General features: G+C 38.5%; 1 protein-coding gene and 1 long non-coding RNA gene across 5 annotated transcripts in view; both read left to right on the forward strand.

Annotated features, from left to right (window-relative positions):
• The first annotated feature begins 2197 nt into the window (after nt 1–2197).
• On the forward strand, nt 2198–4235 carry LOC129740267 (uncharacterized). Of its 3 annotated transcripts, XR_008736182.1 has the most exons (5): nt 2198–2418; nt 2580–2984; nt 3053–3149; nt 3269–3412; nt 4019–4235. It is a non-coding gene; the product is annotated as an uncharacterized LOC129740267 (long non-coding RNA). The 3 variants fall into 3 exon arrangements; XR_008736181.1 differs by lacking the exon at nt 2198–2418 and having other exon boundaries at nt 2443–2984; XR_008736183.1 differs by lacking the exon at nt 2198–2418 and having other exon boundaries at nt 2443–2984; nt 3269–3408.
• Nucleotides 4236–6335: 2100 nt separating this feature from the next.
• Nucleotides 6336–27236, forward strand: part of LOC129738461 (myosin heavy chain, non-muscle-like) — a 132285-nt gene continuing 111384 nt past the window's right edge. The window contains exons 1-4 of one of the 2 annotated variants that reach the window (XM_055729669.1): nt 6336–6645; nt 7135–7361; nt 7493–7624; nt 7693–7835. In XM_055729669.1, the coding sequence (XP_055585644.1) occupies nt 7191–7361; nt 7493–7624; nt 7693–7835 (446 nt within the window). In that variant the 5' untranslated portion in view covers nt 6336–6645; nt 7135–7190. The remainder of the gene's footprint in view (nt 6646–7134; nt 7362–7492; nt 7625–7692; nt 7836–27236) is intronic. The other variant, XM_055729667.1, reaches the window with a different exon arrangement.

Here is a 27236-nt window from a genome sequence, read left to right on the forward strand (position 1 = left end):
TGCTATCACAACATAGTCTTTAATAAGCATTACAAATGCTGAATTAGAGCACCATCAAAACGTCATTTTTCGCAAGCCGTATAAAAGCATTAACAATGCATACTTAGAACACCTTTTGTTTATTTAATTATTATTTTTTGAATAATTAAAATGAACAAAAAATAAATAAATAATTCTTATCTGCAACATCAATCAACGTGCTGAATGAAGGAGGATTATGCCTGCTTAATAAATTCTTCTGAGTCTCGAACCGAGGATCCCGCAGCAGCCTTTATCTCTCCTTGCGCCTTTATCATTTCGACCACTCTTGATGCTGATAAGGTGGGTGAAAAAATCCGTACTTCAAGTACTGTTCGGGGCACACCACTCCTAATGCTTATTAACTTTAGAGCTACTCTATATGTGCATATAGTGCTATCATTAGTGCTAATTTTCTTTATTGCTTCTATGCATTAATAATGCTTATATAAAACGAAAAAGCACTATGAATGTTGATTTAATGCCAACTTGCATTAGAAATGGTGATTTCATGCTAACTTGCATTAGACATGTTGATTTAATGCTGATTCAGGGTTTTGGCTTAATGCTTATGGTTACTTGGGAATGCTTGTAGTTAAATTTTTTTTAACAAAATAATTGTTTGAGTAATTGAACTTTGTTTGAAAAATTTCACAAAATGTAACTTGAAGATCTTTTTTCATCTCTTTAAAATGTTCCTTACATGGGAAAATTATGAAAAAAATATTTGTTCCAATGCATCAATCGTTCGAGCGTAAAATGAACTTCATAATGCCATATTTTCAAAGCAATGGAAAACTCTCAACTTTTTTCAGAAAAAGTTTTCTAAAATGTTGATTATGGGTACAATTGATCCCCTAGAGTTGGGTACAATTGATCCCCCTTCCGAAAGGCATATTTTTCTTGTGAATTGATCGTTATGATTGCTGATTACGAAATTACTTATATTTATCCAAAAACTAATATTTATCAAACAATTGTCTGAAGAAAAGAGCATAAATAATTGATTTTCTCTTAATTATAAAAAATTGCGCCTTTAAGTATGCAATGTTATTAGCGTTGAGACAAAGTTATAGAATTTTCTACTTATGTCTGCTATAAATTGTGAAATGAGAACAAACATGACCAAAATAGTCAATTAACATTCTATCTTGGGGTTTTGTTTGATTTTTATACAAGGATTAGGGCTTCCTGAATAAAAGATCAAGTCTCCTTCAAAGGGGATCAAGTCTCCCCTAACTTCAGAAAAATCGCAATTTTTTTACTCCCACGAAAATGCTTCTAGTTCATCAACGGGTTCATGTATCGTTCTAATTTTTGGAGCATAGAAACTTGAAGTTACAAGCTGTCAGAAAATGTCAAAGACGGCGAGTTGCTAAATTTTTCCAAGATGATATGGTGAAAATAAGAAAAGGGGATCAAGTATCCCCATTCTCCCCTATATATATATATATAAATATATATATATATATATTTATATATATATATATATATATATATATATATATATATATATATATATATATATATATATATATATATATATATATATATATATATATATATATATATATATATATATATATATATATATATATATATATATATATATATATATATATATATATATATATATATATATATATATATATATATATATATATATATATATATATATATATATATATATATATATATATATATATATATATATATATATATATATATATATATATTTCTGCGTGTAAATAATCATACTCAAATCAAATTTCAATCAATTTGAAAGAAAATATCCCTGCTTCTTAATTCATAATAAGAATTTTGATTTTTTCCTATTTTATGTGATTTTAACATACTTTTCAGTTCACGTAGCTTTACGTGGCTTTACGTTCTTTTGCGTACTTTCTACATACTGGTATGTAGCAGCCTATGTTACATAATTTTCCGTACCACCATTTTTACATACTGGTGACTTCCTGCACTTACGGGTTGGTTTGGCTTCTTTTCACTTACTTTTGTGTAGGATTTTCTAAGGGTGTGCGCTAAATTTACACGGAAAAATCGAGTTACATATAAAATGTGTTGCAATTACACCTTCATCATAACTAACCGATTGTTGCTCAAAATATGTATTTTCCCAATTCAATTTTGAGTAGTTTTGGGTTGCCAATATACATTTGTAAACTAAAACTTTATTATTCAGCTCTGCATAAAAAGCTTGTTGTTGTTGGAATTGTGTTGGAAAGGGATGTCCGATGTAAAAGCGAATTTTCAAAAACTTTTTGATGGTGGTTTGAAATAGGAATTTTGTGAAAAGATCGAGTAAATAATAAAAATAGGCCCAATTAAATTGTCCCTTTGCCGGACAATTGAATTTAGATCGTTTGTCGTTGGAAATTGGTAAGTAAATTGAAAAAATCTGTTGTTTTCGGCCGTCTGGAAATAAGGATTCTTGTTTCGATTTTCTTTTTCTGCATTGCACAACACAATTGGACATTTGCGGAAATGGATGAAACTATTGGATATTGTGCAACCTGATGGCGGACAACGGATGGAATTAGCCTGGTTGCTTCGGTCCTGACTCTCGGGTCATCGTCGAGGGGGGGTTGATACCTTTCCGTGCCGTTGCTGCTCTGCTGCCGTGGATGATGGATGACGGCCATGAAATGCTGCGCAAATGTGTCACACCAGCTCAAGTTATATACCACTACAGCATGTATTCACAGTGGAATTGCCAGCACCCACAGATATGAGAGGTAATCTGACCGTTTCCGGGCAGCAATCGGAATCCGGAAGATAGATGACAAAGATGCAGAATTCGTCGAAAAACATTCTTGGCATAGAATGTCGAAGAACAAAAAAAACGGTTTATGTATTTTAGCCAGCAAAATGAAAACCACTTAAATATTTTCTCAATTATCCGGAAGGCAGCTGACTGGAGGTTCATGGCGCTATGATTGCTTCAGGTTTGTTATATTTTTTTTAAATATTTTACGTAAAATATTCATCAGCTGGTGTCTGTTTCGATTTGCAGATTGGTTCCTGTTCCGAGATGCTGCCGGAGGAAAGCTGCAGAGAGTGCATTGAACTATTTAAAGCACCATCGAGCCTCTTCAAATTCGTTAAAAAAGGTGAGACTGCTTAGACAATAAACCAAATTCATGTGATTAGACTACAACAATTTTCTAAATAAGCAAACAAACATTTATTTTATACTCTTCCTTAAATAACAATCTCATTCAATCTACAGGTAAAATGCATTCACAGTAGGTGTTTTGTGAAAATAATCGACCGAAACCACCCATCCAAAATCTATGGGGTCCAGGATCACGTCGAGATGGCGTTCAGTCTGATCGAGTACGCCGGCAAAATGGATATAGTTGGGCTGCTGTAGGTATGCCTTGACAGCAGAGCTTTTTTTTATCAGGCCAGGAGAGGGAGATAGTCCTTAATTTTAAAAATCAACTGATGTTTATTTTTTTACGATGCCAGAGAAACCTAGTTTGATTCCGAAGTACACACTCAGTACATCAGGTTGCAGACATAATGTTTCCTGTTTTCGTTAATACTGCCAAAGTATTGTGAGGAACAATATAATTATTTTTATTATTTTCCTGGAAAAAAAGGTCAAATATGATCATTTGAATATGGTGCCCTTGAACATTTTTTATATGCTTGCTTTATTTGTAACTCTACATAAACCTTAATTGCGATTCTTAAAATTAATCATTGAATAGCAATTCAGATTCTAAATTTCAAATGTTATATAAATATCGATGTTTCAATCTGGAATTTTACCCTGCCTTTAGAGAAGATTAGGACTCAGAATTAGCGGAAAGGCTCTCAATTTTGAAAAACAAGTTTATTAATTTAATTCTTATAATAAGCTATATGCATTATAATATTGGCTTAAATAATTCTTCACATCATTTGTATCAAGTTTCATTCAACAAAGCAGATTATTTATAATTTCAAAAGAATCAATTCAATCTCTTTTCAGATACTGATACGTTTCCTAGTTCAATCCATGCTGGACCGCACGGATCCGTTCTGGATGTTGAGACCATTCGAGATTTAAAACAAAATTTCGGAACCAGGATGAACAGCCGTAGCCCTGAATTTTTGGCCTGAGATCTAGAACAACTCGTATTCAGGAGAGCGTCTATTTGCCATGGAATGGTGTAAAAAAAAACTCGCGGAAGTTAAAAGTGTTTGCATACAGCGTTTTGTTCCATCACTAAACACTTAGAAGACAATTATATATTAAGAATAATGTATTTATATTGAACGTTTATATAAACAATAAATAAATAATCAGTTATGCAAGCGAATTACGTTTTTTTCCGAAAAAAAACCTTTCAACTTTGACTTTTCTGAAGAAATCGTGAAATTGCATGGGCATCCCCATGTCGAAATATACAGAATTGAGCAACTTGCCAAAAGCCAATCGGAATCGATCGAAACCAATCGAAATCGATCAAGCCCGAGAGCAGGATTCGTTTCTATCGGTTTCTATCGCACTAACACAAATGCAGTTGTTTATTGTCAAAAACAGCTGATTTGATTTGTTTTCAACTTTTGTTAGCGTGATTCTTGCAAGTGAAACTGGAATCAATCGGTGCAACGTCGGTGGTGCTGTGCCAGTGATGTTGTGCCGCAGAGGTGCTGTGCTGGTGGTGCAGTGTTAGTGGTGTGGTGTCATTTGTGTTCTCTGTCGGGTGCTGAGTCGGTGGTGCTGTGCCACTCGTGCTAAGTCGGTGGTGCTGCCAGTCGTGCTGTGTCGGTAGTGTAGTGTTGGAATGGTGTCTGGTAATTGCTAGAGACAAAAACAACTGATTTTGTGTTTCGTTTCTGTGGGCCGTGCAGGTGATAGTGAAAGTAGTGTCGGTCTATGTCTCGTCTGCGGTGATGTACCAGAGGTGTTGTGTCAGTGATGCAGTTTTAGTAGCATTAATCAGTGCAGTTTCTGCACAGAAGCAAAAGTGAAATTTAATACGATAAGATAAAAATAAATGCTTAATACATATTTTGAACATCAGAAGAAATTTATTTTTAATTTAAATATTTTCATATCCCAAAAGTTATTCCTCGGAACTTTCTATCTATTTCTATTCTAGAATTAATCTGCCAGGGTCGAGTTTTATTTAAACAGTATAATTATAATAATGGAGGTACACATTTTTGAAAAATAACCGGTGAACCGGTAAAAATGACATTTCGGCAATTTATTTTTATCATGATGACATATTTAATACTGTGTTTGTATGTGGGATAGATTCTCAACACCATTTCCCTGAGAACTTTATCATTAATTTCCAATATTTGAAAAGGTGTTTCTGGAAGAAAATAGGCCAAAACATGTTGGTTGTTCGCCAAATCCGGATAAGCAACAACAAAACTCGATTTGTTCTGTTCGCACATCCGTCGGACTTTATCGCGGTAGACATACTGGCCTTGCTGTTAAATCGGTTAGCGATTTCGGTACGTGAACCCAACATAGAAACCCATTCCTTCATGCTTTGCCCCTTGGCCCTTGGTATCTTCGAAGTTTTCCGCCACTGCTTCAGCAGCTTTCTTAGCTGCTTGGCTCGGGGCACATAATCGTCATCGTCATACTTTTCGTAGAAAAGTTCCCGATCGTCTAGATGAATTCCGGTTGCGATCACGACGTCGCATCTCAGCCTCAGCGTTTGCTGTCCGCAAAATTTGTGGACGAATGCTTGAAGCGCGCAGCCGAATTAAAAAATGAAAACAAACTAAGCGCATTAGTATTAGTGTCTGGCTGTTCATTCAGCAGCCTGATAGAAATCGATCGAAGTCAATTGGATAAACAGCTGATCAACTGTCAATCCATTCCAATTGATTTCGATTGGGTTTTGTTGAACACACCTTGTATAAAAGCTCTTTAGACACGCTCTGCGTAGAACGACCAAACATAAAACTAAGTGGAGACAGTTTGTTTGAAACTGAATGGAATTTTATACAGAATAGAGTAACTTTGGTTACCGTGTAGTTCACAAAATAGAGTTGTTTTTGACATTTCTTACGCACACTTGCTGAGCGTGTACAGATGAAACGGGACAATTAACCTCCAAAACTCTCGGTACAAAAAACGGACAGCCGGTCGACAAACATGGTCGTTTTTTAGGTTGATTGTCCCGAAACTAAAAAGTGTTGGTGAAACAACCAGCATAATATCACCAACACTATCAGCGGCAAATAGGACTATGGGACTTGGTTTTTTGCTTTCCTCAAACTGAGTATTGAGTTAAATTTCTTGACCGTGCAGCTACACGAAAAATTTCACCGCATCCCATTTCTCGTTCGTAAAATTTTGTAAACAGGACGTGCGAACTGTCACCACTAGTCATCGTGAATCGATCCATTTCGAATAGAAAATGTTATAATTTTTTCGTCAAAAAAATAGTAAAAACTTGTTTCGGGATGGACCAAACAGATTCTAGTTGTGATAATAACTTCATAAGCCGAAGAATGCTGGACCTTGCCCATTCGGTTGAGGTGTTAAATGAGAAAATTGTGTTTCTAACGAAAACTGTTGAGCAGAAGGATGATTTCATCAAACTACTGGAAAAAGAGAAAATCATATTGGAAGGCGAAAAACATCAGGTGCGGTTTATTCATTCAATTTCTTGACCTTTTGTGATAACATCATAATATGTATTATTATCGGCGTGTTCGTAAACTGATTTGTTTGGGTGATGCATCGATTTGTTTTGTAGATGTCAATTCACCTTCCAATGCTTTTGCATACAGTTTGTTTAATTTTCGAACGCCAGCATCGATAGAAAAAATCACTTCGATAGAATAAATCAATTTACGAACACGCCGTTTGTATCACTAAAACTTCAAACAGTTCATGTATCAAACAGTTTTCAAATTATTTTAGATATTATAGAACGAACAATTTGTTAAAGAAATAGTTTTTGTTTACCTTAAAATATATCTTATTCTTCTTTTTGGTATCATGTCTCCTTCTGGATGACAGAAAATTGATAAGGCCCGCTGTATCCCAGACTACATACCCCTTAAAATAAATCAATTTAATCTACATGTTTTACATATTTGTTGTTATCGTACGATCTTTCTCTTAAACAGATTTTTTTTAACAGGCGCAAATTGAACAAAATAAAGCCACAAAAGATAAAGAAAGCATGGTCATGCGGTACGTCACGACGGAGAAAAAGCTTATCGACTTTAAGGAACAACTGGAAGCAACAGAAAAACGCGAACGAAAGCTCAAAAGCGAACTTCAAACATTAATCGATAAAACTAAATATGATAAAGAAGAATCGATTCGTTTGAGCAGTGAAGTTGAAGCAAAGGTATTTATTCATTCGTCTGTTTGCGTTTAGCTCCCTGTAGCCTGTTCATTCAAAAGAAGGCCTGCAGAATCACACCTTGAGTGGTATGGAAGATATGTAAGTATTTAATTTTACATTTTTCTCATTCTTAGGCCAACAAGATTACGCTTGAATATCTTATTGCTGAACAGACTGAGAAATGTTCGATATTGGAACAACATGCACAAAACGTTACGAGTAAACTAGAAAAATGCGAACACCAGTTAAATGAAACATTAGAGGAGGTTAGTAATAGATTTCAATGCAAACAATGTACAGAACATCCCTTGAATTTTGTCTAATCTGTGAATAGCGAAACAATATTCATGCTGCTAACAAGGAAAAAGATTCTATCATAAAAAATCTCCAAAATTCTAACCAAACATATTCATCTAAGATAGCCGATCTACAATTCGAGCTGAAGGAACTCGAAATAATCCGGAGTAAATTATCTGAGTGAGTTTCTTGTTTGCACGTTTTTTGGTGAACCAAAACTTGATGTTGTTTAGCACTGCGTCAACTAAGTTTGATTGTACATCTTTAAAATTTATTTTATTTATTTATGTTTGGAGACCTTTTATCTCAGCCCTATGCGCCGGTCAATCGGCGCTGGACCCTTAGGTAGGTCCACCTGTTTTGCAGGACAGTCATCCGGCTTTCTCGCAACATGTCCTGTCCAGCGTATCCATCCAGCCTTCACTTCCTTTGGATACTGGGTTCGCCGTAGAGTCGCTCGAGTTCGTGGTTAATTTTTTGCCTCCACACTCTTTATGTTTCTGTATTCTTAAATAGTAAAAGCTATAGACACTATAATTTCATATAGTCTGGCAAAGAGAATGACGGGAGCCAATCGAACTGTCATTCGCGGGAGCCAATCGAGCAAACTTTCTAAATATTGGAAAATCATGGTTGAAGTATTGTGATTCACAAAGCTTTTCTGGCATTTTGTTAACATAAACTAAAGTTATTTAGCATTATTTTCACTATTTTTTCACCTATAAATCATAATATATTTTTGAAAAGCGTTTTCTAGTTGAAGTGATAAAAATAGCATGTTATTAACGAATTTGAGAAACGATTTTTCATTTTGCAACTGGAGAGAGTTATGAAGAGCTTGAACATTATCGTTGAATGCTCGATTGGCTCCGCGCGAGTGACAGTTCGATTGGCTCCCGTCATCCTCTTTGCCAGACTATATGAAATTATAGTGTCTATAGTAAAAGCACTTACCGTGAAACAAAGGACTGAAGCAACTGTCAAATCACATACAAACGGACCGTACCGACTTTTGCACTCTAAGCCTTTGTAACCCAAAACCAAGTTGAAATGCCGCAAAATCGGATGAAACTGGCTCCCGACGAAAATGAGTTTGAGGGGGTTTTCCCAAACTTGAGAATAAACGTCATTCTCGCAACTTAATTTTGGGGCATGTCATTCGGCAGGGATTTTTTTGGGATATTTTTATTTGGTGACCCTTTTCAAAAGGGATTAAAAATACAACAGAAATGAGAATTTGTTTCTTTATTAAATAAAATTCATTTTATTACAAAAAAAAACTTCGGCAGTAGTATCGAAAGCATAAAGTAAGCCGAATAAGCCGAATCTGATTCGTTCCTGGTGCACATAATTAACGGCACTTATAAATAACGGTCAGAAATAACAAAATGTTACTTCCATGTTCTACGGAAATCTTCCGGAGATTGGCACCGTTGAAGAACAGCAACAGTCAACGCAATTTTGGGACCGTGAATGGCAAATCCGACTTTTGCCCCAGATCGCCATCCGCTTCTTCTGTGTTTTTAATGGTTTCTTCCTCCTTACTTTGAATCGCCGGAGCACAGGACATTCAATTAGTAAAGGTTCCTGACGACCCATCCGACTCGGTTAGGTAGGTGCAAACGAAAACTGCATATAGCCCACACCGTGGGTTTGCAGGTGCCAGTGCAGCGTTCCTGGTAGAAGAAGATGCAGATTGACAAGTGTGATCTAATTTTACCGATCTTTTTGGCTTTACCATCAATTTGCTGGATAAGTTCCTTCAGTTGGTTCACTTTTTCCTGGATACCAAGCTCGGCGAAGTTACTTTCGATACAAAACCGCCTGAAAAATTTCAAATTGGAATAAATAACGCGCGAGAACATATGCAATATTGCATCTAAATCTTCTCACCAAATTTTTTTTTCGGTACATTCGACTGTCTCGTTGGGAAACAGAAACAAACTTTCTGAAAAACAAAGGGAAATTTTTTCGGGGTGGTCAGTTCCAGCTACGAACTTTGGTTTTGGTGCATTGACAACACCCCAAAATTAAGAAAGCATGCTGAACTTGATTTTGCTGCCTTGGCAAAGTCAATTTTGGGTTGTTTTGATTCTGAGTTTGGAACCACAACGTCAGTTCCCCTTGTATGTATGTATGTATAGATCTGATAGAATAGAGTATTTCCTGAGACAGATGGTGGTAGGGTAGCATATTGTTTTTGTTTTGAAAAATGTAAACACCTACTGGTCGCCATTTTGAACTTGGGAGATTAGCACTGTTAAATTATTTCTTCAAAAGATATATTTTTTTCAAATTAACATTACATAACATCAACATTACCTTCAAATTATGTCATGTCTACATTTTTTTAATTCTAGCTAGTTTAAAAAATTAAGAATTTTGCATAACCATTTCTATTCCACCGCCAATTTGGTATGGTTGCTATCCGGCCATTGAACATGCGTAGTGTTGTTGTTATTTTTACCCTACCATCAGATGCCGAAAATTGTAAACATGAGAAATCAGCTGTTCGGTTGACAAGTCGGGAAATGCCTTATGGCAGAGAGTTTGATACTCTATATCACCACTAAGAAGGTTTTTTTGATGTATTCTTGCTTCCTGGTTTAGGGATGTTCTCTTTTTTTTTATTGTTATTATTCAAATTCAACTTTGATGCTTGGACTTTTTAAATTTTCATTCGAGCTTTTTCTAGGAAACTAAGGATTTCTCTTAGTTTATCTTCATCAAAATTTTGAATCATTTCGATCAGATTGGAATATCGATTCCAATCATAATGATTTCTAATGTGATTGTCAGTTCCCCTTTGATTTCAATGGCATTTTGGTACCAAAACGTCAGTGCGGTACTGAAATGTCAGTTCGGAAATTTCCTTCTCTTTCAGCCCCTTGCCGTGAAAGGTGACCTGACATACTCAACGCGGCGAAGCAGATGTCAATTTGTTCCGCCGCTCGAGTTCGCATAGGCTGCGTCCGTAAATTTTCCGCCAATTCGCATCGCATCGCACTCACTATGTCATCGGCCATAGTGAGTGCGATGCGATGCGAATTGGCGGAAAATTTACGGACGCAGCCTATGCGAACTCGAGCGGCGGAACAAATTGAACATCTCCTTCGCCGCGTTGAGTATGTCAGGTTTAAGCGATTCACATACATTTTCATCAAATGTGGTTCACCGCATTGAATCGCATTCACCGCATCGCATCGCATCGTATTCACTATGTCATCGGCCTTAGTGAGTGCGATGCGATGCGAATTGGCGGAAAATTTACGGACGCAGCCTACGCGAACTCGAGCGGCGGAACATCAAATGTGGTTCACCGCATTGAACCGCATTCACCGCATCGCATCGCATCGCTCTCACTATGTCATCGGCCTAAGGGTACACTAAACCAAATCAGGCAATAAAATTTAAAGGGCCCATCCAATGAATTTTATTACTCAGTAACTGATAGAGGCTAAAGATAATTCCAGTATAAATTATAGGAAAATCCAATGAATTCCAAAAATTCGCTATACCAAGTAAAACATACAAAAAATTCCTTTAAATTCCATCAGTTTGATAAAAATCACATTTGGCGGCATAGTTCATCCATTCAGAGTTCTTGAGTTCCGTTTTAAAGGTTGTTGGTTGTTCGATTGTTAAGGAATTTGTTTTCTAACTGATTGGCAAAATTTAAATTGGTCAATTTCAAAATGCGTCGACTCGTAATCAATGATAATGTGTATATCCTTCTTTAGATGAATCTTTATGGGCCTGATGGGAATTTCGTTTTACGGCACAGCAGGTAATCCATGTTTCTAAGAATATTTTTTTTCGAAATTAAAATGCGGTTTGTTTTTCAGATTACACCAACTTGTCGAAACAACAGCTACTAGACGGAGTCATCAAAATAATATTATGCTACAGGAATGCGAATATTGTCAGCGGCTAACACCTCAACCAAACTGGATTCAAATGCTAAAGTTGAACCACCAGATGAATTGTCGGTATACATATGTCAGTCCTCCAGCAAACAGTGTTAAAATTTTCATTACAATGTTTCTTTTGCTATGTTTTTGTTTTTCGATAGTTACGATAGAATAAATGTATTAAACATCAACATGAACTTGAAATAATTATTCAACATGAAAAATAAAAGCAAAAGTATTTGAATAAAACATAGCATATTTAATCACGCTGATAAAATAATTCATTTCATTAAAATATACAATATATTTCATCAATTTCGCTAGCTTTAAAATTTATTGGAATTTCTATCAATTCAATCATTCGTCTGTTGATAAAAAGTATTGGATTTTCTAGTAGTGCAAAAATACTAGAATTCCCAATAAAGGTTATAGCCCGATTTTGTTCAGTGTACGAACACAGTGAGCGCGAAGCGAACTGCGAAGCGAAATATTCATTCACCGGATGAATTTCGCAAGTTCGTTTTTGAAGGCCGGCCACAGTGCACGCGAATTGCGAAGCGGTTCAACACTGAAAAAAACCTTCGGTGTTTTGCAAAAATTAATCACGCGTGAAAAAATTTTTGCACATTAATTTGCAGAATCAAAACTGTGATCGAGATGTACCGCACAAAAAAAACTAATCCGCGTAAGTTCTGAAAAACCACGTTAATTCCGGAAAAAACTCGGAAAAAACCTTGCGCGTTCTAGGACCGCAGGGATTATGAAATCTTAAGGACAAAAATACTAGGTGCCTGGACTTTAAAGGACGTCGGAGAATATATTTATGACGCCCAAATCCAAGATGGCGGCTTCAGCCTAACATCAAAATCGCATAAAACACCCATAATTTGGGTATTAGGTGAAAGGAATCCATTAGTAAAAGTCGAATCTTGCAGTCTGACGCTATGAAACGCCATCTTAAAATTCAATACGGCGGCTTCCGCTCAACTTTAAAATATTTTAAATGACTGAAAATCGCAAAAAAAATCTACCAAAACTATGACAGAAACATAACAAAATTATGGAAAAAAATACAATATTATAATAACAAAATTACAAAACACTCAAAAAACTTTGATAAAAATATGGCAAATTTGATAAAAATTACAATATTATAACAACAAAAATTACGAAACACTGACAAAAATTTGATAAAAATATGGCAAAGGTGACAAAAATCGTTCAAATAAGATAAAAATATATGTAACAAAGCTATGAAAAGAATATGATAAAAATGTAACAAAACTATGATAAAAAAAAATTGGCAAAGATAGTTATAGTACTGTAAGATTTTTGTCATTTTCATTAATTCTTATCATAATTTTGCCATGTTTTCATTTGTCGTATTTTTGTCATAGTTCTGTCAGATTTTTTGTTCATTTGATTTTATTTATTTTTTTTATAGTTACTATAGTTATAGTTGATTACTCTTGTATTTGAACTCACGGACATTGGATTAGGAGGGAACTAACTTGCCAACTGAGTTACACATATCACAAGCCCATAGATTTGTCTTGATTTTGTCATTTGTTCGTCATATTTGCCAAATATTTGTAACATATTCATCATTATATGTTCGGATTTGTCATTTTTTTGTTAAAATTTTGTAATTTGAAGGTCGTATTTGTCATCATTTTATCATTTTTCTTACATATATTTGAAAGTATTTTGTTATATTTTTATCTCATTCTTCATAATTTTGTCAGATTATTGTCATTATTTTGTCAATTTTTTGCCATATTTTTTTCAGAACTTTGTCATATTCTAGCCTATATTTTTTTATTTTTATGTCAAATTTTTGACATATTTTTACCACTTATGTAATAATTTTTTTATAGTTCTATATATGTTTGTCAGATTTTTGTGATTTTATTGTAATTTTTTTATTATTAATTTGTCAGTTTTGTAAATTTGTTGTCAAATATTTGTCCTTAAATTAGTTCTGTCAGGTCATTTTATTGTCAAATTTTGATTATAATTTTGTCATATAATTTTTTCTCATTTGTCATAGTTTTGCCATTTTTGTGATTTTTTCCTCGTATTTTTGTCTAATTTTTGTAATATTTGTCATATTTTTTTACCACATTTGTCGTGTTTTATTCAAAGTGTTGTCATTTGTCACTATTTTGTTTGTCATATTTTTGTCATATTTTAAATTTTAGTAATATAGTTATTCATATTTTTCCACAGTTTGGTTATATTTTTGTCAATATTACTTCATTTATTTATCACTTGTCATATTTTTGTTTATTTCTTTCAGTGATTTTTTGCAGTCTTCTCAAAATTTTTGTTAAACTTCAGTCATTTTTCATCTACTTTTTGATCACTTTTACTCATTTCTTATATTGTGAATGGATCACGCGATTTTCAGTTATTTACTGCATTTAGAATTAAGCGGAAATCGCCATCTTTGATTTCAAGACGCCGTCGGACAGCCAAATTCGACTTCTACTTATTGAGCACTTCCATCTAAAACCCATATTGTGGGAGTTTCATGTGCTTTTCAGTCACTTCCAGCATTTTAAAGTTGAGTCGAAGGGGCCATATTGGATTTCGAAATGGCGTTGGACAACGAATTCCAACTTCTATCCGTTCAGCCCCTTAACCTTATTGTTGTTGAGGCGAGATTTTCGGAGGATTCTTTAGCAAACCCGATGGACGCAATGGATTTCACTTTTCCCGATGCTGAAGGATATTCGAATTCCCAGGTCCTACTTTGGTGAGTATGCCATGTGGACGCGAGCGAGTTGGCGTACGCTTGCGCGTCTTTCATCAGAGCGGAGGTAGATGGAGTCATCAAATGCATATTAGTTGCAGCGAAATCTAAAGTAGCTCCTCTGAAAACGTTATCGATCCCTCGACTCGAGCTACAGGCGGCAGTTATCGGGAGCCGTCAATCGAAAAGCGCTATCGAAACACATTCGTTGAAGATTTCCCGTCGAATCCTGTGGACTGATTCACGCACCGTGCTGGCCTGGATTAATTCCGACTCACGCAAGTATAATCAATTTGTCTCTTGTCGTATTGGGGAGATTCTCGAAACAACAGATGTGTTTGAGTGGAAATGGGTCCCAAGTAAACTCAACGTTGCTGACGAGGCCACCAAGTGGACAACTGGACCCGACCTATCGTCGACGAGTAGGTGGTTCAATGGTCCTTCGTTTTTGTACGAGCCGGAAGACCGCTGGCCAACCCAGCAGGCCGAGTGGGCTGGAACGAAAGAAGAATTAAGAGCGCAAAAAATAGACATCGTGAATGTTCATCAAACTAAAGGTAGCACATTTATTTCGATCGAATGGGACCGTTTCTCCCAGTGGAATCGCTTGGTTCACTCGATCGGATTTGTCTTTCGTTATTTACATAACCGGCGTTGCCTGGCAAAGAAAGTCAGTGGTCGGCAGGGATATTTAGAGCAAATCGAACTGGCCTCAGCAGAACGACTTGTCTTTCGTATTATGCAAAATGAATACTACTCTGGAGAAATTGCCAAGTTAAAACAAACTAGTTTACCAATTGAGCGTCGACGATTGAATCGTTCCAGCCCCCTCGCGAAGATTTCCCCTTTCATCGACGAAGATGGGATTTTGCGTATGGAATCAAGAATTACCGCTGCTGCGTTCGTATCGTACGATACTAAAAATCCCATTATTCTTCCGAGGGAACACTATGCTACTCAGCTAATCGTTTTATGGTATCACAAGAAATACCTTCATCGCAATACGAACACCGTTGTGAACGAGATCAGACAGCGATTCCACGTGTCCAGATTAAAAACGTTAGTTCGACGTGTTGAAAAATTATGTGTGTACTGTCGAGTTCACAAAGCTTCCCCTAACGTGCCCAGAATGAGTCCTTTGCCTGCCGCCCGCTTGAGGGCCTTCTGCAAACCTTTTTCCTTCGTGGGACTGGACTATTTTGGACCAATGCAAGTGAGAGTAGGACGCAGTACGGTGAAAAGGTGGGTGGCATTATTCACCTGTCTTACCATCAGAGCTGTCCACCTGGAGGTCGTCCATTCCCTTACCACAACGTCATGCAAGATGGCTATGAGGCGATTCATTGGCCGTCGAGGTTCACCAGTCGAAGTCTATTCGGATAATGGCACCAATTTTCTAGGTGCGAAGAACGATCTCATCGAGGAGTGCAAATCTATCAACGACGAACTCGCAACGACGTTTACGAATGCCTTCACGAAATGGTATTTCAACCCTCCTTCCGGGCCTCACATGGGTGGTGCGTGGGAGCGCCTTGTAAGATCTGGTAAAACCGCCTTTTATGCCATGACGACATCTAGAACACCGAACGAAGAAACATTCTCCACCGTCATTGTCGAAGCTGAATCAGTGGTCAATTCGAGGCCATTGACTTTCATTTTTTTTGGAAAACGACACACAGGAAGCTTTGACCCCCAACCACTTTCTGCTCATGAGTTCCTCGGGCATCGGTCAGCCACATATGAAGTTTCTCCAACCTGGAATGGCCCTTAGAGACGACTGGAACCATAATAGGCACCTGGTGGATATTTTCTGGCATCGCTGGGTGAAAGAGTATTTGCCTACCATCGCGAGAAGAACCAAATGGTTCGAAGAAACGAAACCGTTGGAACCAGGAACCTTGGTGGTTATCATCGACGAGACGATACGGAATGGCTGGATTAGAGGACGCGTAGTAGGTGTTACAAAAGGTGCCGATGGAAGAGTACGACGAGCTACAGTTCAAACTTCAAAGGGACTTGTTACCAGGCCGGTAGCAAAGTTAGCGGTGTTAGATATCGGTAAGACCTCAGGGGACCATCTGTCTTACGAGCGGGGGGATGTTGCCGCAACTTTGACCGCTCCCTTGTTGAAGCAGGAGAATCCAACTAACGTCAGTGGTGATGACAGCTATCGGGCCGGAGATGATGTCATCGTGACTGGTGAATTGGAAGATTAATTCCACGCGATTGAGGAAGTGCATTGATTCGATCAGACAGTGAAATAATTAATATTGTATCGCTTTAGTTTATCAATCGTTTATTGATTTTGCTTGCTATCGTGAGTATTCCACTATTAAAATTATAAATTTATCCTAAAGTAATTGCTATCACAGGGACATAATTCCGTGCTTTGAAGGAGCCAATTAAGGTCGTCGTATTAACACTTAGTTTCTGCATTATCATTGGATAATTATTTCCGATTGTGAGTATTCACACCTTTTCTATTAAATCCATATATTTAAATCGTTAATTTCAAATGTACGCAGGCAGAAATCATTCCATAAAATTGGAAATTAAAAATACTGTTGAGGAGAAGCAAGATTGAGGTTAGCCAATGTGAGTAAAACATTGTATTTCTAGCATTTCATTTTTTATAATTAAAAATATAGTTTTAGCTGTACCACATCATCATCGGGTTTGCTAAAGAATCCTCCGAAAATCTCGCCTCAACAACACTAAAAATTGGGCTCAAACGATGACGACAAACGCTCCTACCGTACCCGGGCACAGCTGCAGTGCGAATTGTAATCTCCCGGACTCAAGCAGGATGGTGGCTTGTGACAAGTGCGATTCGTGGTGGCACTTTGAGTGCGTGGGAGTAAGCGATAGCATCGGCGAAAAGGATTTTATTTGTCCTCGTTGTACCCAACCACAAGATAAACAAACCACTATCGTTCCCCCTGCTGAATCCATCTGCAGCTCGAAAGCGTCGACGAGTTGTTCTGCCCGGAAGGCGAAATTGCGTTTAAAGAAGTTAGAGGAGATGAAAGCGATTCAAGACAAACAGTTGGACCTTGAACGACAGGAACAAGAAAATCGTTTCCGTCTTGATCAACGAAAATTAGAAATGGAGAAAAAGTTCATCCAGGATAAGTTTCGAGTGCTCGAAGAAGGGGCAGAGGAAGAAGAAGAAGACGAAAGGCAAAGTCGAAAATCCAACCGGAGTAATTCCAGCCAGATTATCCAATGGAAGGTGGACCGACTTCTGGGCGGTGCTGTGAGCTCTACTGTAGTCCCATTAGCCCCAGAGACAGAATTTACTCCGGCTACGTCTAACAACGGTTTTCCAGTAGTTTCCGCGATGGAATATACGTAAGCTCCGGTAACTACGAGGCAATCAACCGTTTCTTTTCCCGCTTCAGCTTCCAATCGCATCCAAGAACCATCAGGTATGGCCTTTCCGTTTTACTCAAGTGGAGAAAACTATCTTCCGGCAGGAAATCGTATTCAACAGAATTTGCCCGTGGGCGCAGTGAATACTAATGTGTTTAATTCCCTACGAAGTTCGCTAATGTCGACCGGAGCAATTCCCAAATCGGCTCCATTTAATCCCGTGGGTCAACAAACATCGACTCCTGTTTCGTGAGGACTTCCCGTGGCAAGTGGGTTGCCTGTAGCGCAACAATATTCGTCCGTTCCAGCAGTGGTTCCTCCATCAAGTACCATTCCGCAAACAGCTATCCCAGCATCTTTTCACACCCAGTCTGTAAACCAACCTGCGGTGATGAGTACCGTGAATGATTGCCAAAACCCGTATGCATTCGCTAATGACGTTCCGGTCTCCGCCATGTTGGCACCCGCGGCAACGCTACCAAATTCCGTGTACAATCCGTTCGAGAATTATTCTACTCCGAATCGCAGTCAGATGGCCGCGCGTCAACTCATGGCCAAAGACCTGCCCCAATTTTCCGGGGACCCGGAAGATTGGCCACTGTTTTCTACGATGTTTTACAACACCAGTCAAGCTTGCGGATATTCTGATGCCGATAATTTAACACGATTACAACGCTGCCTTCGGGGCCCAGCTTTGGATGCTGTTCGGAGCAAATTGCTACTTCCGTCGTCGGTTCCGGTGATCATGGAAACCTTAAGATCCTTGTACGGTCGACCGGAAATATTGATTCATACGCTGCTAAGAAAACTAAATGATACGCCCGGGCCAAAACCAGGAAAGCTCGACACGCTGATTACCTTTGGAATGACTTAGTTCAAAACTTAGTTGATCATCTCGAAGCTGGGCAACACTATGCCCACATGAACAATCCGACTCTAATCCACGAGCTTGTTAGTAAATTGCCAGATGATATGAAAATCGATTGGGTTTTGTACAAGAACCAATTTGTAGAACCCGATTTAAGAGCTTTTGCCAACTTTATGTCGATTTTGGTAAACGCAGCCACGCAAGTGACTACCCAAGCAACCATAATTCCCTTAAAAAGGTTCCATAGAAGCTTAATCAGCTCTCGTTTGTGTCTGAAGAGAATGCTAATCAGCCCAAAATTTAAGTTCTTAAAGCTACTTCCAAGTTCGTTTAGGGGGCTGTAGAGAACGCTATTCAGCTTCTAAGAGAATGTCAAGAAACTTCTACGCGCCGAAAAAAAAATCCATTTGACAGATTGCTCTGACAACCACATGTCAGATTGCTAGGCTGCCGGTCTATCATGGTCTATCTCATTGATTTTAATTATATTGTTTTGATTACAAAAGCTGCTTACACGCCTAGAGAATTGAACCGCTGCCCTCTAGGTTGCAATGAAACTCACCAGCCTCTCGACCAATCCAGCAATAGCTAATTGCCACTGAAATAATTAGTATTTAAACTTAATGTCATTTGAGATGATTGAGTGGGTTGGTCAATAGAAGGTACCTTATTTCGTTCAAAGGACTTTCAGTACACAATATGAATCATAACAAAAATTCGCATCATCAAAAATTTATTCGAATATCTTATTTAACATTTATAAGAAAAATTCGAAAAAATCTTGAATTCCATTTGTAAATATCAGTACAGATATAAACAAAACAAATACCATGACAAGAAATTGACAGACATTTTTGACATGTCGCTTAGAATTCCCATATAGGTTCTTTAAAACACCTTCAAGTATCTTAATGGTGCGCTTTAGAATGTTACGCGAACGTTATCGACCTTCCTGAAAAACATTTTTGACATGTCGCTTAGAATTCCCATATAGGTTCTTTAAAGCACCTTCAAGTATCTTAATGGTGCGCTTTAGAATGTTAAGCGAACGTTATCAACCTTCTTGAAAAACATTTTTGACATGTCGCTTAGATTTCCCATACAGGTTCTTTAAAACGCCTTCAAGTATCTTAATGGTGCGTTTTGGAATGTAACGCGAACGTTATCGACCTTCTTGAAAGAAGTTCCATTAAAAGCGCTTAGAAGTTCCGTTATCGATAGTTTAACCTTTCTAAGGGCGATGGAAGTTCCTGAGTAACTTTTACGCGACAAGAGTCACCTGAGGTTCCCGTAATACATTTTTTCAGCCAAATGTGAACTTCGGAGTTCGGAGTTAAGTAAAAACGCGACTTTTGGTTGCTTGGGTATTCCCGTTGGAGGGAAACAGGATCACCGGAATGCGAAATTTGAAAAGCACAAAGATCGAGGTTTTTTGAACGCTCACACTGCTCACGAGCCATCTTATCCAACGAACGAGTTGCCTCAGAACGAGTTAAAAACTTTCGGTCCAAAAGTGTGCAAGATTTGTTCGAAAGCCGATCACAAAAACCCAGATTGTCCGAAGTTTTTTAAAATGAATCTCGAAGATCGTTGGCAAGTAGTACACAGCCTACCGCTTTGTCGGACTTGTCTTTTCCAACATGGAAGAAGGCCGTGTAAGCTGAAGAAAGCTTGTGGAGAACAAGGGTGCCAACGAAAACACCATCCTCTTCTGCACACAACAACAACAAAAACCCAACCGTCAAGCTCTACCGGAAAAGTAAATAATCATCGCCAAGAAGGTCAATCCTCGTTGTTTCGAATTCTTCCCGTGACGCTATTCAGCAATGGTCGGTCCTTGACAGTGTACGCGTTTTTCGATGATGGGTCCTCAATAACTTTGCTAGAGGAAAATATTGCGAATCAGTTGGGTCTAGAAGGAGAAAGTGCGAGACTTTGCCTAACTTGGACAGCGGAAGTTAGTCGAGAAGAAGTCGCCTCGAAGCGAGTAAATCTTGAAGTTGCTGGAGAAGGACGATCTCGAAAGTATTCGCTTTTAAATGTGCGCACGGTGAAGAATCTTGCTCTTCCTCGTCAATCGTTATGTTACCAGCAGTTGGCTGCCAGGTATCCTCATCTTTCGGGTCTACCGGTGAGCGATTACAACGACGTGACTCCACAAATCTTGATCGGCAATGACAACGCACATTTGGCAGTAGCTCTTCGTATAAGAGAAAGCGACGCATATTCACCTCTTGCCACAAAAACGCGACTAGGGTGGTCAATCCATGGACCGATCTCCGATGGGAACGCAGTTGTCTCGGCGTTCAATATGCACATCTGTGAATGCTCCACAAAATTAGATGAACTACATGACCTGATTAAACAATCGTTTGCTGTCGATAGTTTGGGAGTATCTGTTAGGAACGCACCTCAATCTTCCGAAGACACACGAGCTGGAATGATTCTCGAAGCTACGACAAAAAGAATAGGTCGCAGATTTGAGACAGGTTTACTGTGGCGGTACGATGTTTTCGAGTTTCCCGATAGCTATGCTATGGCATTTAAACGTTTACAATGCCTAGAGCGACGCATGGAAGCGGATGCAATTATCGGAAGCAGTGTGAGGAGACAAATTTCAGAGTATCTAGAGAAAGGCTACTTGCGAGAAGCCACAAGAGCGGAATTGGAGAAAACGGATCCTCGCCGAATCTGGTATCTGCCGTTAGGGGTTGTAATCAATCCTAAAAAACCCGGGAAAATTCGAATTTTTTGCGACGCAGCCGCTAAGGTAGATGGAGTCTGTTTGAATGCCATGCTTATTAAAGGACCGGACCAATTAATATCGCTTCCGAAAGTTCTTACTGGGTTCCGGGAACGAAAAATCGCGGTTTGCGCGGACATCCGCGAAATGTTTCATCGCGTGATGATTCGCGAAGAAGATATTCAAGCCCAGCGGATTCTCTGGCGCGATGACCCTTCCAAGCCGCCTACAACATTCTTCATGACAGTAGCCACCTTTGGGTCGACTAGTTCCCCTTGTTCTGTGCAGCATGTCAAAAACATGAATGCGAAAGAGTTTGCCGATAAATTTCCGGAAGCAGTCGAATCGATTCTTAACCACCACTACATGGACGATTTCCTGCAGAGCTTTGACGATGAAACTGAGGCGGTAAAAAGGTCTCTGGAAGTAAAATTCGTCCACTCGCAAGCCGGATTCGACATTCACTCCTGGTCGTCGAACTCCAATCGTGTGCTAGAAGCCGTAGGTGAAACCGATCCGTCAGCTGTGAAATCCTTCGATGTGTGTGATCCCAACGTTTCTCCCAGTGAAATCAAACGTGTACTTGGGATGTTTTGGCTTCGAGAAGAAGATGCTTTCACCTATTCATCTAACTTAGGACACATTCCTCACTGGCCGACTAAACGAGAGGTGTTAAGAATTGTCATGAGCCTATATGATCCTCTAGGCTTACTTTCTCATTTCGTCATACATGGGAAAATTCTTGTTCAGGATATCTGGCGTAGTCAAAAATCCTGGGATGAGCCGATTTCTGAAGACTTACAAATCCGATGGACGCAATGGATTTCACTTTTCCCGATGCTGAAGGATATTCGAATTCCCAGGTCCTACTTTGGTGAGTATGCCACACATCAGCTTCAATCAGTCCAATTACATGTATTTGTGGACGCGAGCGAGTTGGCGTACGCTTGCGCGTCTTTCATCAGAGCGGAGGTAGATGGAGTCATCAAATGCATATTAGTTGCAGCGAAATCTAAAGTAGCTCCTCTGAAAACGTTATCGATCCCTCGACTCGAGCTACAGGCGGCAGTTATCGGGAGCCGTCAATCGAAAAGCGCTATCGAAACACATTCGTTGAAGATTTCCCGTCGAATCCTGTGGACTGATTCACGCACCGTGCTGGCCTGGATTAATTCCGACTCACGCAAGTATAATCAATTTGTCTCTTGTCGTATTGGGGAGATTCTCGAAACAACAGATGTGTTTGAGTGGAAATGGGTCCCAAGTAAACTCAACGTTGCTGACGAGGCCACCAAGTGGACAACTGGACCCGACCTATCGTCGACGAGTAGGTGGTTCAATGGTCCTTCGTTTTTGTACGAGCCGGAAGACCGCTGGCCAACCCAGCAGGCCGAGTGGGCTGGAACGAAAGAAGAATTAAGAGCGCAAAAAATAGACATCGTGAATGTTCATCAAACTAAAGGTAGCACATTTATTTCGATCGAATGGGACCGTTTCTCCCAGTGGAATCGCTTGGTTCACTCGATCGGATTTGTCTTTCGTTATTTACATAACCGGCGTTGCCTGGCAAAGAAAGTCAGTGGTCGGCAGGGATATTTAGAGCAAATCGAACTGGCCTCAGCAGAACGACTTGTCTTTCGTATTATGCAAAATGAATACTACTCTGGAGAAATTGCCAAGTTAAAACAAACTAGTTTACCAATTGAGCGTCGACGATTGAATCGTTCCAGCCCCCTCGCGAAGCTTTCCCCTTTCATCGACGAAGATGGGATTTTGCGTATGGAATCAAGAATTACCGCTGCTGCGTTCGTATCGTACGATACTAAAAATCCCATTATTCTTCCGAGGGAACACTATGCTACTCAGCTAATCGTTTTATGGTATCACAAGAAATACCTTCATCGCAATACGAACACCGTTGTGAACGAGATCAGACAGCGATTCCACGTGTCCAGATTAAAAACGTTAGTTCGACGTGTTGAAAAATTATGTGTGTACTGTCGAGTTCACAAAGCTTCCCCTAACGTGCCCAGAATGAGTCCTTTGCCTGCCGCCCGCTTGAGGGCCTTCTGCAAACCTTTTTCCTTCGTGGGACTGGACTATTTTGGACCAATGCAAGTGAGAGTAGGACGCAGTACGGTGAAAAGGTGGGTGGCATTATTCACCTGTCTTACCATCAGAGCTGTCCACCTGGAGGTCGTCCATTCCCTTACCACAACGTCATGCAAGATGGCTATGAGGCGATTCATTGGCCGTCGAGGTTCACCAGTCGAAGTCTATTCGGATAATGGCACCAATTTTCTAGGTGCGAAGAACGATCTCATCGAGGAGTGCAAATCTATCAACGACGAACTCGCAACGACGTTTACGAATGCCTTCACGAAATGGTATTTCAACCCTCCTTCCGCGCCTCACATGGGTGGTGCGTGGGAGCGCCTTGTAAGATCTGTTAAAACCGCCTTTTATGCCATGACGACATCTAGAACACCGAACGAAGAAACATTCTCCACCGTCATTGTCGAAGCTGAATCAGTGGTCAATTCGAGGCCATTGACTTTCATTTTTTTGGAAAACGACACACAGGAAGCTTTGACCCCCAACCACTTTCTGCTCATGAGTTCCTCGGGCATCGGTCAGCCACATATGAAGTTTCTCCAACCTGGAATGGCCCTTAGAGACGACTGGAACCATAATAGGCACCTGGTGGATATTTTCTGGCATCGCTGGGTGAAAGAGTATTTGCCTACCATCGCGAGAAGAACCAAATGGTTCGAAGAAACGAAACCGTTGGAACCAGGAACCTTGGTGGTTATCATCGACGAGACGATACGGAATGGCTGGATTAGAGGACGCGTAGTAGGTGTTACAAAAGGTGCCGATGGAAGAGTACGACGAGCTACAGTTCAAACTTCAAAGGGACTTGTTACCAGGCCGGTAGCAAAGTTAGCGGTGTTAGATATCGGTAAGACCTCAGGGGACCATCTGTCTTACGAGCGGGGGGATGTTGCCGCAACTTTGACCGCTCCCTTGTTGAAGCAGGAGAATCCAACTAACGTCAGTGGTGATGACAGCTATCGGGCCGGAGATGATGTCATCGTGACTGGTGAATTGGAAGATTAATTCCACGCGATTGAGGAAGTGCATTGATTCGATCAGACAGTGAAATAATTAATATTGTATCGCTTTAGTTTATCAATCGTTTATTGATTTTGCTTGCTATCGTGAGTATTCCACTATTAAAATTATAAATTTATCCTAAAGTAATTGCTATCACAGGGACATAATTCCGTGCTTTGAAGGAGCCAATTAAGGTCGTCGTATTAACACTTAGTTTCTGCATTATCATTGGATAATTATTTCCGATTGTGAGTATTCACACCTTTTCTATTAAATCCATATATTTAAATCGTTAATTTCAAATGTACGCAGGCAGAAATCATTCCATAAAATTGGAAATTAAAAATACTGTTGAGGAGAAGCAAGATTGAGGTTAGCCAATGTGAGTAAAACATTGTATTTCTAGCATTTCATTTTTTATAATTAAAAATATAGTTTTAGCTGTACCACATCATCATCGGGTTTGCTAAAGAATCCTCCGAAAATCTCGCCTCAACAACACTTATACAAATATTGTGGGGCTTTCATACGTCTTTTTCATCATGAAAAAGACTGAAACTGCGTTTTTTTCGAAAATCCGTGCTAAAAAACCGTGCATTTTTCATAACCAACACAGAAACGGCAATGATAATTAAATAATTATACTTTTGAAAAAGATTTTTTGATAAATTATCATTTGCGATACAAAATATCCGAGAGAATATTTTCAGTGTATGTCCGGATGAACAGGATGAATTCACGCGATCGAGCCGGGTCTTCGCACAAGAATTCGCTTGCACTGTGGCCGGTCGATGTTTTTTTCAACGTGTTTCAATGAGAAGCGGTTTTTCGCGCGAATTAGAAATTCGCTTCGCACTTCGCTTCGCGCGCACTGTGAATTCGACCTAAGTCTCATGTCAGTGTGATTAGTGGTTAAACTGACGTTATTTTTATTCCTCGAAAATATCATATCGTAAAAATTTATAATAGTTGAGCCTTTTCTTTCGGAATGTTTTCCGGAGATTTTTTTTTAGATTCTTCTGTCCCTGAATAGTGTTGTCGTATAAGCATGTGCATTTGTTTTACAGCTTCCGGTCAAAATAACACAAAAATTTTCCGGACAATCGATTCGGTACATTCGAATTCTTTAGAAGTTTCCACATTTGGAAATTTGATGGAATTTTTTATTTCAAGTAGACGCGCTTTCCCAGAATATTCAATGCAAAGTGGGTTGGTCCAGAACAAATTTGTTGAAGAAGGGGTTTGAAAATATGTTGAAACATTTTTATAAACAAACCTACTTTTCGAAATTTTTTACGCATTTTCAACTTCTGGTCATTTCCAAAGAGATAAACATGAGAAACTAAAAAATGCGCTAAATTTAATTCACAAAATGGAACTTGGTTTTTTGCTATCCTTAAACTGAGTTTTGAGTTAAATTTGTTGACCGTGCAGCTGCACGAAAAATTTCGCCGCACTCCATTTCTCGTTCGTAAAATTTTGTAAACAGGACGTGCGAACTGTCATCACAAAAGGGAGAATACGTCATCGTGAATCGACCCATCGCGTGTGCCAGTTTTTCTGGTCAGAGGTGCCAGGTCGTTTTGTCAAAAATCAGGACACCGCCGAGACAAAAATCAGGATTTTTCAGGACACCACTAAATTGGGGAAAATAACAAGCAGTTCTGACTAAATTGCATAACTAATGGCGAAATATAGACGCTCATGACGCCTGGAATTATGCAAATGAAGCGAAAATAACCTTGGCTGGCCTGCAGTAAATATCGAAAAACACTTTTTAAATATCATATTTGAACCGAAGATTATTATTACTTAATCTGGTTAAACTATTTTATTTAAGATTTGTTTGATGTTCTCATCATTTAACAATAAATTTAGTTATAAATTAGATATTTTTAAAAAATCAGGACAAATCAGGACATTTTAAGGCCATTTTAAAAAAATCAGGACAATTCAAGCGTTTATGAAAAATCAGGACGGCCTCTCAAAAATCAGGACAAATCCTGATAAATCAGGACACCTGGCAACCCTGTTTCTGGTTCTGTCAAAATCTCATTTTCACTCAACAAACATATCGAAAGGGTGGATAATGAAATGTTCGACAAATTAAGGTTTCAAACATATTTTTTATTGAAAAAAAAAGTTTTTAAAAACAATGATTAAGAATCACCTTTTAAGCGGAAAATGAGTTGATGTTTAAAGAAAATCACGATAATATGGCCAAAAAAGTCAGCGTGGTAAATGGCTTTTATTTATGAAATACACAAGAAAATTTTAATTCAAAAATCTTGTAAATGGTTTATTGCATGGTAAATTTTAAAAACAACATTTTATTCATTTCTAAACAATATTAACTTTGTTAGTTTTTTTTCGAAGAGATTCTTTAGAATCATTAAGTTGCTTAGCGAAGGACTCTATCCGAAACACAATCAACACATAATTTCAACAACAAGTTTCGATGGTTAACTAAAGCATCCTGATCCAAAATGTGTTCGCCTAATCCTCTAAAAACATCCCGTGCATCATTTGAAACCTGTGTCAGAGTTCGATTCATTATGATATCATAATATAGTATACTAAGTTTATACTTTGATGATTTTGTTCTACAATTTTTACCTCCAACTCGGTTATTCTGCAGACCTTTAACACATTGGCATTAACTTCTAATCTGCCAATAAAACTATTGAAAAGTTCATTTCTGCAATCTTCACATTTGATGCTACTTACTATTTTTTTTTAAATTAAACTTTCCGAAATTTTATCTGTACGTCACTTGTGCAAATGCAAAGCCATCACCTCAACTCGTTTCCACTTT

The sequence above is a fragment of the Uranotaenia lowii genome, chromosome 1 (assembly GCF_029784155.1).
Source record: "Uranotaenia lowii strain MFRU-FL chromosome 1, ASM2978415v1, whole genome shotgun sequence".
NCBI classification, from domain to species: Eukaryota; Metazoa; Arthropoda; class Insecta; order Diptera; family Culicidae; genus Uranotaenia; species Uranotaenia lowii.